Source organism: Aristolochia californica, unplaced genomic scaffold (genome assembly GCF_029961685.1).
Source record: "Aristolochia californica isolate CCGP_79_NKW_82.1479 unplaced genomic scaffold, dmAriCali1.0.hap1 SCAF_2, whole genome shotgun sequence".
Classification (NCBI taxonomy): domain Eukaryota; kingdom Viridiplantae; phylum Streptophyta; class Magnoliopsida; order Piperales; family Aristolochiaceae; genus Aristolochia; species Aristolochia californica.
This window is the reverse complement of record NW_027181881.1, coordinates 8239004-8251774: the sequence shown is the minus strand read 5'-3', so window position 1 is coordinate 8251774 and position 12771 is coordinate 8239004. Positions and strand designations below refer to the sequence as shown.

Sequence of the window (12771 nt, the reverse complement as noted above, 5' to 3'; positions counted from 1 at the left end):
ATGTGAATCACGAAAAAACCACCAAAGCCCTCCATGTTGGATTGCTGAAGCAGCTACCATCAAAATTCAGCTTGATGATGCCCAAGATATGAGAAGGTGGTTGAAAGTCTCCTCCACAAGACCATAAAGAGGACAGGAGGTGCACACGTTGTGATTACCACAGTGTCGAAGATTATCAGCAGTGAGGATTTTATTAAGCCTGACACTCCATAGTAAAAATTTGACCTTCGGGGGAGCGCATAAGCGCCAAATAAGAGCTACTTTATGATCAAGAGGCATCGAAGTCCATCCCTTGATGAGGAAGTAGGCAGAACAAACAGAAAAGGCACCGGTAGTCTCCGGCCACCAAATCATTGAGTCAACCAAGGCCTCTCTAGGTCAAGAAGAAGAGATCACCTCAGTTGCTTGCCATTGTCTCCAACGCGTAGTGCCAGCGGTTCACCACGTCACCTGAGTTCCACCATTGCACATCCTCTGTTTCATGGATAACAAGTACCTTTTCTAATATCTTTTCGAAGAGCAATGGGCAGGTGTAGATCACTTACCTCAAGATCAGTAGATATGAAGGGTTCTTGGTCCAATAGGAGAGAGGGCAGAGTTTCATCACGAGTAACTTTCCATAGGTGATATAGCCGTAGCGGCTTCTTTGCAGTAGCATTAGGAAGTGGACTAGGAATATCATCCATGGGTGTTGGGGCAACAACCTCAAGAATAGAAATGACTGGAGATACATCTATGGAGGATGAAGAAAAGAAAGGAGTATCCTAAGAAAATGTCATGTCAGCAGAAACAAATGTTTTCTTAATAGATAGACAGTAGCACTTATATCCTTTCTGTGAGAGTGAGGAGCCAAAAGATACATTTGACATTTGAGTAGCCTAACCACCAGTGCTTACAAGGTGCTTGCGCGCCTCCTTGCCAATCGCCTCAGGGCGGTTCTCCCTATTGCAATCCATCATGGCCAAAGTGCTTTTATCAAGGGAAGAAATATATTAGACTTGGCCATGGCATGTCACGAGCTCATCCACCATTTTAAGACTTTAAAGCTTCCTAGATTCATCCTGAAGCTTGATTTTGAGAAAGCCTTTGACAGAGTTAATTGGAAGCTTCTGAACACTCTCCTAGGGAATATGGGATTCGGGGAAAAATGGCGCTTCTGGATTCATATTTGCATCTCCTCTGCAAGCTACTCTATTTTTCTCAACTGAACGGCTTGCGGTTATTTTAGGGGATCCAGGGGAATCAGGCAAAGAGACCCCCTTTCCCCTTTGCTTTTCAATGTGGTAGCGGAATACCTATTATCTTTGATCTATTCGGCCAAAAACCTATGTTGGATCCTCCCCACAACGGACTGTTTAGCCTTTGATGTGCCGATCCTTCAGTTTGCAGACGATACAATTTGCTTTGGGGTTGGTACAATGGATCAGATTCGAAAACTGCGTGCTGTATTGGGACTGTTTGAATTGACTTTTGGGCAGAACATTAACTGGAAGAAAACCACCCTCCTTGGCTATCATTTTGACTCTCCTGTGCTTTAGGGAATGGCTGAATATTTGGGGTGCTCAGTGGGAAATTTGCTAGCTACATATCTTGGACTACCACTTTTTGACTCTCGGACTTCGGCGACGTTGTGGTCCCCACTTATTGAGAAATTTGAGCAGAGACTAGCTACTTGGAGGGGCAAGCTTTTATCTACGGCTGGGCGGCTCACTCTTCTCAAGTCTTGTTTGGCAGGACTGCCAAACTATTTATTATTATTGATGCATTGTCCGGCCTCAGTTTGCAACAGGATTGATGCCATCCGTCGACGCTTTCTTTGGAGAGGATCAGAGGACACCTTCAGATACCATTTGGTGAGTTGGAAGGATATTTGCATGCCCCGAAATCGGGGTGGTTTAGGCATACGGCCTACGAAGGAGATGAACAATGCCCTTTTGCTCAAATGGATCTGGAACTTCAACATCAAGCATAACAGCCTATGGGGTAACATGGTCAGGTTCTATCTTCAACCTTTAGGTGCCTGGTGGAGGGAGGATGGCGCTACTCGGCTCCTATCCCCGATATGGAAATCGATTCAAAAGCTCCTCCCAATATTTACAGATGCAACTTCCTTTCACACAGGAAATGGAAGGACCCTCCTCTTTTGGTCAAATGAATGGTGTGGACCTGCCCCCTCTCTGAGGATTTCTCGAGGCTCTCTAGGGTGGCAAGAGATCTCTCTTGCTCAATGGAGGATTCTTGGAGAGATCACTCATGCAGTCTTACATTTCACCGGGGATTAAATGACGAGGAAACTACTGCTTTTTGCTCTCTCCTCTCAAGGCTCAGCATCACTACTATTCGTGAGCATGCAGTTGATAAACTGATATGGAAGCCCAACATTAATGGCCGATTCACAGTTGCATCTCTGCATACTCCCATATTAGAAAACAAGATTACAACATGCATGAGCATAAGGCAAACCTGGCATGGAAGCTCTCAGTGCCTAATAAAATCAAATTCTTCGTGTGGACGGCCATCAGGGAAAAAATCCTCACCTCTGACAACCTCCATAAAAGAGGTTACATCGCCCCCGATCGCACTTGTCCCCTTTGTGGTGTGTGTGATGAGACTGTCCAGCATGTTCTCTTACATTGCGACTTTTCATGGCAAGTCTAGATGAAGATATTTCAGAAGATTGGTCTCCAAATGGGGCTACATCAGGACCTTGTTGCCACCTTTGATATGGTTATGGGGATGTGCCTTCCTAAGCTGGGCAAGATAATTCTCTTGGCATGCCTTGCGCATGTCCCATGGTCTTTATGGTTAGAGCAAAACAACCGGAGATTCAATTCCAAGGCTAGCAACCCGGATAATATAGTGTCTTAGGCAGTGGGCCTTATTTCGAGCTAGCTACATTCTAGGAAGGAGTTTGCTTCTCTATCGGGCGTCTCCCTTCGAGAAAATTGGGGTTTGATAGCGCACATGGCGGGCCCTCGTAGGAATCCGGTTATGGCCACCTGGGATCCTCCCCCTTACGACTGCATCAAACTCAATTTTGATGACTATGCTTTAGGCTGTCCTGGGCCGGCTGGAGCTGGTGGTGTTTTCAAAGATAGCAGTGGAGACCCTATTTTATCCTATGCAGAGCCGGTGGATATCGCTGATTCAAATACTGCTGAAGTGAGTGCTCTTCTATTCGGCCTCCAAATCTTTAAAGAGCGGCTCCATGGCAAGCTGATTATTGAAGGCGATTCAAAGACTGTCATCAGCTGGTATTCAAAAGAAAGCTCCCCTCCTTGGCGCCACTAGCCAATTATTGATTGTATTGTTGACATTGTGTCATTCATTTATTGTAATTGGAACCTCGTTCCTAGATCAACCAATTCTTTGGCTTATAAATTGGCAAAATTTGGAACCTCCTAGCAATCTCTCATTGTTTGGGAAGGCTTCCCCTCGTGTAATCAGCTCGTTTGAGCTCTCATAATAAAATTCAGCATCATTTCAAAAAAAAAAAAAAGCCAATCGCCTGTTGGACGCTTTGCAGCCAACCAGAATTCAAGCTAACAAATCAGATAAATTAATCTAGTGGCCATATAAAAGTGGCTCCTTCTCAGTCTCCTCCACTTATTTTGCTATTCGAGGAGGGATCACTCGTGGTCCCAAGCCTGCAGTGGAATTCACATGGCGTCTTAGCGCCCTCCCAAAAATAAAATTCTTCATGTGGAGTGCATGCCGCAACAAAATTCTCTCTGCTGACAACCTCAGAAATTGTGGCCAACTCGGAATTGACCCCATCTGCCCTTTTTGCCATGCAAATGAAGAAACTGTTTGCCACCTTCTTCTTTTGTGCCCTTTCTCTTGGGGGATTTGGACGTCGATTCTTAGCAAATTTGGCCTCCATCTCTGCTTCCCTGAGGACTTGGCTGCCACCTGCCGAATGCTTGCCGGGACTCCTATCCCCGGTCTTGGAAAATAGATGATCTCTGCTTTATCCGCATTCATCGCCTGGGGTCTCTGGCTGGAGCGCAATCAAAGAAGATTCAATGCCAAATTCAGTACTCAAGATAGAGTCATTGAAACCATCTCAGGCAATATTGCTACTTGGCTTCACTCTAGAAAAGCCTTCTCCACTTTCTCGAGGTCATCCATCATAAATAATTGGAGGAGCCTAGCCCAGCTCCACATCTCTTCGAAGCCCCCTATCATCTGTGAAAGGACCCCGCCTCCTACTGGAGTCCTTAAGTTGAATTTTGAAGGATCTTCTCTTGGTAATCCCGGCTTAGCCGGGTTCGGTGGCGTGATTCATGATTCTCTTGGGAACCAGATCGTCTCCTTCTTCGGGCCTCTCAGTATTGCAGACTCCACGACGGCTGAGCTTCAAAGTCTTCTTAATGGGCTTCGTGTTTTTCGTGATCATTGCTCTGGGCCGATCCTGATTGAGGGAAACTCTAAGGTGGTGATCGGTTGGTGCAAGAATGCCTCTTCACCTCCGTGGCGCCATTGGGATGCCTTTTTTGAAATTTTGGATATTGTCAATCTTTTTGATTGTTTTTGGTCTCTCATTCCGAGATCAGCGAATTATGTGGCTGATGCTTTAACCAAGCAAGGAGCCTCCTTGGAATCTCTTGTTGTCAGGAGTTAGCTCCTTTTTGGTCTCTTAATAAAATCACATTTCATAAAAAAAAAAAAAAATAGTTCTGATTAAATCCTGTTTACATGGAATTCCCAACTACTATTTGTCCATGTTTCGATGTCTTGTTTTTGTCAGAAACAAAATCGAGCTTCTAAAAAGAATATTTCTGTGGGGAGGGCCAAATGGGGAGAAAAAATATCATCTAGTAAAATGGGACGAAGTTTGTAAAGAGGTTTGGGTATTCAAGATACTACCACTACAAATTCTGCTCTTCTCCTTAAATGGATTTGGAAACTCTACCTCTACCCTACCTTAATTTGGAGAGCTCTAGTAGCGGCAAAAGCTAACAAGCATTCGGGCTGGTGGACGAAGGGGGGACAATTCTATTCTCTCTCCCCTGCTTGGAAAAAAATCATTCGACTTCTTCCAGATTTCAAGAAAGCAGTAAAGTGCTATGTCTAAAATGGTACCTCAACAAAATTTTGGAATGATTGGCGGACTAGCCAATCCAGCCTCAAAATTAGCCATGAGTCAATCTCTAGCCTTTTTGGTAATTCTGATGCCTTCATCTCTAACATATGATCAGACAGTGGGGACTGGAATTTAAATCTCAGAAGACATCTTTCTGATCCTGAAGCCATTCTGGCCTTTAATCTCCTTGCAAGCCTTCCTGCAATGAAACCCAATAACACAGATGATACTTTAATTTGGACACCCTGCTCAAAAGGGTCCTTCTCCATTGCCTCATCCTACAACTTCTTATGCAACACATCCACAACCCATTCAAATCACCCAGCTGCCTCAGCTTGGAACCTCCTTGCCCCGCCACGTGCAAAAATTTTCATTTGGACCGCCTGCAGAAATAAAATCCTCACCTCTGATTCTTTAATCCGGCGGGGTTCCCAAGTCCAGGGCCCATTATACCCTTTCTGCAAAATTGCTCCAAAAACAGCCAATCACATTCTCCTATCATGCCATTATGCCCACTCGGTTTGGACCTCTCTCTTAAATAAAATTGGGCTCCAATATTGTGCTGCTGCAAATCTATCATCTACTATCCTCTCACTCGTTGAATCCAGACTCCCAAAGATAGGAAAGTTGATTATATCATGTTGTATTGGTCATATCCTATGTGAACTATGGAAAGAACGAAACAGGAGGAAATTCAAATTCAAATCCTCCCCCATAGAAGTTCTAATTGATCAAATTTCGGGCCAAGTATCTATTTGGCTCCAAAACTGAAAAGAATTCAGAAACTTTAGCAGCACAAACTTCAGAGAAAAGAATTCTCGTTGCTGGGTTCTCTCAGACCTCTCGCCCCCCGTTCATGGCTATTTGGACCCCCCCACCATTAGGCCATTTCAAGCTTAACTTTGACGGGAGTGCTCTTGGTTGCCCTGATCTTGCGGGCTACAGAGGAATTATACAAAATGCAAACGGTGATCTTCTCTTCTCTTTTGCGGGCCCCTTGGAAATTTAGATTCCACAACAACTGAACTTTCGGGACTGCTAAACGGAATTCAATTTTTTTCAAATCGACTCTCGGGTCCATTCTGTATAGAAGGCGACTCAAAGGTGGTCATAAACTAGTGTGCAAAATCCATTAGGTCCCTGTGGCGTCACTGGGATATGTACTTGGAAATATGTAATTTAATTTCTCATTTGAATTGTAATTGGAAACACATTCCTCGCTCTACCAATCACTTGGCAGACACCCAAGCTAAAGCGGGCATTTCACTCCAACACCTTGTTGTGGAGGAAAGCCCTCCGACCTAGGTTTGTTTGTACTTGCTCTTTTCGTTTATAGTCTATTTACACACTTTTTCAAATAAGGGTGCTCCTTTAATTCTTATATACCTGGATAGTTCTCTTTCCATCGATAAAATTTATTTTATTTAATGACATTCTCACTATTCTCAAAAACAATTCTGTTCCTAAAAGGAAAATTTTAACCTGACTTTTCATTTTTGTGGACCTTTGTGTCATTTAATGAAAATAATATGTTTCTCACATTTATACCTGCCATTGCTTATTGGACAAGTTCTTCTTTGTGTTTTACATCTAAACTTCCACTTAAACTATCGGTGAGTTTATATCCTCTCACATCTTTAGGGAACAAACTATTTGCAACTTTCTTGTCTCTTCTTTAGGTCACAAATCCAGCAATTGATCCACTTAGAGAAGGCTTGGTTATGTCACTTGAAGTTAATATTGGGAAACGTGGGAACATATTAGAGGTTGGACCACAAAATGCCTCTCAGGTAATGGCTGTTCCATCCCTCAATTTTGGACCCTTTACCTTGTTTCCCTCATTTTTTGCAAGTAAATAATCATTTTTTTTTCATTTCATTTGCTTTTTTTTTTTATACAATCAACAAGGTTATTCTCTCAAGTCCGGTGCTAAATGATGGGGAACTTGAGAGCTTGATGAAGGACCCCCATTTTAAGCCACAAATATTGCGTACATTTTTTGATATTCGTAAAGGCCTTGACTGTTCGTTGGAGAAGACACTGCAGATTCTTTGTGAAGAAGCTGATGAAGCTGTTCGTAATGGTTCACAGTTGCTTGTACTTTCTGACCGTTCTGAAGAACTGGTAAGGATGTCTGTCTAATTTTTCATGTTGTGGGTAATCTATTTGTATCATACTGCACAGAAGCTTGGATGATTATTCTCTATATGGTTCCATGCACTGTCCACATTTCCAGCATGTTTAGTGAGTAGTTGTTGTAGTTGGTCTTTGTTTATTTGAAAGCGTTATTTCTATTCTACTATTGAGAGAATTGCACTAGCACTATTTAGCTGATAAAGTTAAGCAAATAACCTAGTGGACTGGAAGTTTTTTTTAACGTCTTGTTGGAAGTAACACATACTACTTGCTTGTTAGTTTCAGAAATTAACTACAAACCACTGTTATCATTCATGAGGTTCCTTTTTTTAATCTTCCTTTGGCTTTTTTTGCTTTTTTGTTCTTTCTTTTATTTTCCCTCTTCTCTTCCCATTCATTATTATATCTCTCATCCTCATGTGTATGTGTTGTCTCTCTGATCATGGTCATGAGTGTTAGCATTGATTTTTTTTCATTAATTATACTTGAGCACAGTGAGGCCATCCTCATAGTGCATTGGGATAGGCATTTCTGTTGGAGAAAAAGGAGAGAAAGATTGTAGATCTTTTTGTGAGACGGCAGTGGAAAAGAAAGAATGGTGCTACGATGGTCTTCCAAGGCATATGCTTTTTCTGGTCTCATTTGCTCCTTGTTCAAATTGATATATGTTTTCTCCTGAGATCTTCTTGCAGAAGTTTGGAGAATGTTGGAATATTGTTTTACTATCATTACTCTCTCCTTCTGGTGCATATATGTGATGTAGTATACACTTCATTTGTTGAAGAATATCCTGAAGACTGAGAAAGTCATATAAAACAATTGAAACTATATAAGAGGCGGAAGAGTGGCTTTTTAGGGAATGTTATTATTTTTTGTATTTTCTATTTGACGAAATTCTGCAACTATATTCCTTTATTACTCCAGTTTGTCAAGAGTTCCAATTTGTAGAAGTTTTTTTGGGAAAGTCTTTACATAGGAAGTCTTCTTTAGTAATAATTAATTTGCTTATTAAGAAAGTCTTAAATCATTGGCAGTTTCCATCTAAATTAGTTGCTAGAATCATTTCTTGAGTAAGTTTTATTTTTTAATATAGCAAGTGACATTCAACTGTAATTACAACAATTTTTTTAAGAGAAATGGATCCTTTATTGAGAAAACAAAGGAAAGACAGAGCCTGCTAGTCCTATGGAACAGTTTTTTATTCTTTTTTTTTTTTTTTCTTATTTGAGCTACAAAACCACACCTGTAAATTCAGCTTTCAACTTGAAACCAGGAATTTTTTAGAGTTGAAATAGTAGTGGCAGGGTTGTTCACATTCTAGCTTTGTCCATGAACTGAAATTATGTGTTTTTGTGGCTTGAACATGTTCCAGTGTCAAATCTCTCATCTTATGTGTACTTGGACCATTGGTTTGACAGTGAATCATTTAATTTGGCTTCTTTTTTGTAATTGTGTCAGGAACCAACTCGTCCTGCTATCCCTATACTTCTTGCTGTTGGTGCTGTTCACCAACACCTCATTCAGAATGGGTTGCGTATGTCAGCTTCAATTGTTGCTGATACTGCTCAATGTTTCAGCACTCACCATTTTGCTTGTTTGGTTGGATATGGTGCCAGGTTCTTCTCTTTCTTCTTTATATGGACAATAATTTATTTCTGAGATATATACTTTCTATTAAATTATGTGCACAGCATGTAAGATGCTGTTTTATTTGATTACATTATTGGTGATTTTTTTTTTTTTTTTTTTTTTGAGAATATGGAAAATTTCATTTGACAAGTTGCAAACAGGCCAATGGCTAAAAGGCCACTAAGAAGAAGGTTGCTTACGAATAGGCCATAATAATGACAAGATAAAAAAAACTTGTATGCTTAAAAAGAACATAGTGATAAAAATAATCCCAATCAATAGAAAAAGTAAAACTCATTATCAGTTTGCACAGTATGTGACTGCTGCAACTGAAGTCCTTCACATAAATTGAACACTTCATCTTGCAAAGCCGAAGTGTCCATGAGAGAATTACCTAACCACCACTGTGGAATCACCCTCCACCACCAGAGGCGAGTTAAAAAGCTGTCAATAAACCCTCAGGCTGCACGATAACGCCTGAAGTTCTTCCTTGTAGAATGACTCTCACCAAATGGAACAGAGTATTCTCTAATAATTTGTCCGAAATGATCCAAATGGAGACCTCCATTTCCTGCACGGCCTAGGTTCCCTCAAGAACCTCCATCAAAGTAAAGTTTATTTTAATCATCTTTTGAGCTTTTGTCCTTATAAAAATCAGCATCATTTCAAAAAAAAATAAAAATCACTCTTCTTGGGGAGGCTGCCAAGGGTATATACTCAAAGATTCCCCATGTAAGTGGAGTTGTACCCAATGATCAAAAGATTTGAGAAGAGATTAGCGGTGTGGAAAGGTAAAATGCTCTCTTTTGGTGGGTGAATTACTTTGATGAAATACATATTGGTGATGAAATACATTCTTTTTTTTTTTTTTTGAAATGATGCTGAATTTTATTATGAGAGCTCAAACGAGCTGATTACACGAGGGGAAGCCTTCCCAGACAATGAGAGATTGCTTGGAGGTTCCAAATTTTGCCAATTTATCAGCCAAAGAATTGGCTGATCTAGGAACGAGGTTCCAATTACAATAAATGGATGACACAATGTTAGCAATACAATCAATGATTGGCCAGTGGCGCCAAGGAGGGGAGCTTTCTTTTGAACACTGGCTGATGACAGTCTTTGAATCGCCTTCAATAATCAGCTTGCCATGGAGCCGCTCTTTAAAGATTTGGAGGCTGAACAGAAGAGTACTCACTTCAGTAGTATTTGAATCAGCGATACCCACCGGCCCTGCATAGGATAATAGGGTCTCCACTGCCATCTCTAAAAAGACCACCAGCTCCAGTCGGCTCAGGATAACCTAAAGTACTGTCATCAAAATTGAGTTTGATGCAGTCATAAGGAGGAGGATCCCAGGTGGCCATAACCGGATTCCTACGAGGGCCCGCCATGTGCGCTATCAAACCCCAATTTTCTCGAGCAAACTCCTTCCTAGAATGTAGCCAGCTCGAGATAAGGCCCACTGCTTGAAAAGCTATATTATCCGGGTTGTTAGCTTTGGAATTGAATCTCCGGTTGTTTTGCTCTAGCCATATACACCATAGGACATGCGCAAGGGATGCCAAGAGAATTATCTTGCCCAGCTTAGGAAGGTGCATCCCCATAACCATCTCAAAGGTACAAAAAAGGTCCTGATGTAGCCCCATTTGGAGACCAATCTTCTGAAATATCTTTATCCAGACTTACCATGAAAAGTCGCAATGTAAGAGAACATGTTGGACTGTCTCATCGCACACACCACAAAGGGGACAAGTGCGATCGGGGGCGGTGTAACCTCTTTTATGGAGGTTGTCAGAGGTGAGGATTTGTTCCCTGATGGCCGTCCACACGAAGAATTTGATTTTATTAGGCGTTGAGAGCTTCCATGCGAGGTTTGCCTTGTGTTCATGCAGGCTGTAATCTTGTTTTCTAATGTGAGATTAGGCGGATGCAACTGTGAATCGGCCATTAATGCTGGGTTTCCATATCAGTTTTTCAACTGCATGCTCAGTGCTGCTGAGCTTGGAGAGGAGAGAGCAAAAAGCAATAGTTTCCTCGTCATTTAATCCCTGACGAAATGTAAGACTCCATGAGTGATCTCTCCAAGAGTCAGCCACTGAGCAAGAGAGATCCCTCGCCACCCTAGAGAGCCCCAGGAAATCCTCAGAGAGGGAGCGGGGGCCACACCATTCATCCGACCAAAAGAGGATGGTCCTTCCATTTCCTGTGTGAAAGAAAGTTGCATCTCTAAATATTGGGAGGAGCTTTTGAATTGATTTCCATATTGGAGATAGGAGCCGAGTAGCGCCATCCTCCTTCCACTAGGCACCCAAAGGTTGAAGATAGAACTTGATCATATCACCCCATAGGCTATTATGCTTGATGTTGAAGTTCTAGATCCATATGAGCAAAAGGGCATTGTTCATCTCCTTCGTAAGCCATATGCCTAAACCACTCCGATTTCAGGGCATGCAAATATCCTTCCAACTCACCAAATGGTATCTGAAGGTGTCCAATGATCCTCTCCAGATAAAGCATCGACGGATGGCATCAATCCTGTTGCAAACTAAGGCCGGACAGTGCATGAATGATAATAAATAGTTTAGCAGTCCTACCAAACAAGACTTGAGGAGAGTGAGACGCCCAACCGTAGATAAAAGCTTGCCCCTCCAAGTAGCTAGTCTCTTCTCAAATTTCTCAATAAGTGGGGACCACAGCGTCGCTGAAGGCCGAGAGTCAAAGAGTGGTAGTCCAAGATATGTAGCTGGCAAATTTTCCACTGAGCACCCCAAATATTCAGCCATTTCTTGAAGCACAGGAAAGTCAATATGGCAGCCAAGGAGTGTGGTGTGGTTTTCTTTCAATTAATGTTTTGACCAGAAGCCAATTCAAATAGTCCCAATACAGCACGCAGTTTTCGAATCTGATCCATAGTACCAACCCCAAAACAAATTGTATCTTCTGCAAGCTAAAGGATCGACACATGAAAGGCTGCATAGTCCGTCGTGGGGAGGATCCAACCTAGGTTTTTGGCCGAATAGATCAAAGATGATAGGTATTCCGCTACCACATTGAAGAGCAAAGGGGAAAGGGGGTCTTCCTGCCTGATTCCCCTGGATCCCCTAAAATAACCGCAAGCCGTTCCGTTGAGAAGAATGGAGTAGCTTACAGAGGAGATACAACTTTAAATCCAGAAGCGCCATATTTCCCCGAATCCCATCTTCCCCAGAGAGTGTCCAAAAGCTTCCAATTAACTCTATCAAAGGCTTTCTCAATATCAAGCTTCAGGATGAATCTGGGAAGCTTTAAAGTCTTAAAATGGTGGATGAGCTCGTGACATGCCATGGCCGAGTTTAATATATTTCTTCCCTTGATAAAAGCACTTTCGCCATGATGGATTGCAATAGGGAGAACCACGCTGAGGCGATTGGCAAGGAGGTGCGCAAGCACTAGTGGTGAGGCATCGACCGAAAGTCAGATGGAATTTCTGCCCCTTCTTTTTTAGGGATGAGGGCAATAAACGAAGCTCCGATGCTCCTATATCTGATGCCATGCTGATAGAACGAGTGGACCATACAGGCAATGTCGTCTGTGATGAAGGGCCAACATCGGCGATAGAATTCCCCAATGAAGCCATCCGGACCCGGAGCACGATCCAAAGGAAGACCCAATGCTGCTTTTTCAATTTCCTTATTGGAGAAAGGGAGCTCGATGAGACTAGCTGCGACCGAAGGACTAGCCTGGAGATGAACCCTTTTGAAGAAAGGGCGAACTAGCTGGCCATCAGAGTATAATTCTGTAAAAAAGTTCACCAGTGAGTCCGAAATAAGGGATCGATCCGAGGTACTCTCACCATTGTCGTTGAGCACTTTGATGCGGTTGGCTCTTCTCCGAGTAGAGGCGACTGCATGGAAGAATTTAGTATTGGCGTCCCCCTCAAC

General features: G+C 42.3%; 1 protein-coding gene across 1 annotated transcript in view; it reads left to right on the top strand.

Moving 5' to 3' along the window:
• LOC137955714 (ferredoxin-dependent glutamate synthase 1, chloroplastic/mitochondrial-like) overlaps window positions 1–12771 on the top strand; it is a 100073-nt gene that overhangs the window by 52138 nt on the left and 35164 nt on the right. Inside the window, exons 11-13 of the mRNA XM_068802794.1 lie at window positions 6766–6876; window positions 6995–7210; window positions 8681–8838. Coding sequence (XP_068658895.1) covers window positions 6766–6876; window positions 6995–7210; window positions 8681–8838 — 485 coding nt within the window. The remainder of the gene's footprint in view (window positions 1–6765; window positions 6877–6994; window positions 7211–8680; window positions 8839–12771) is intronic.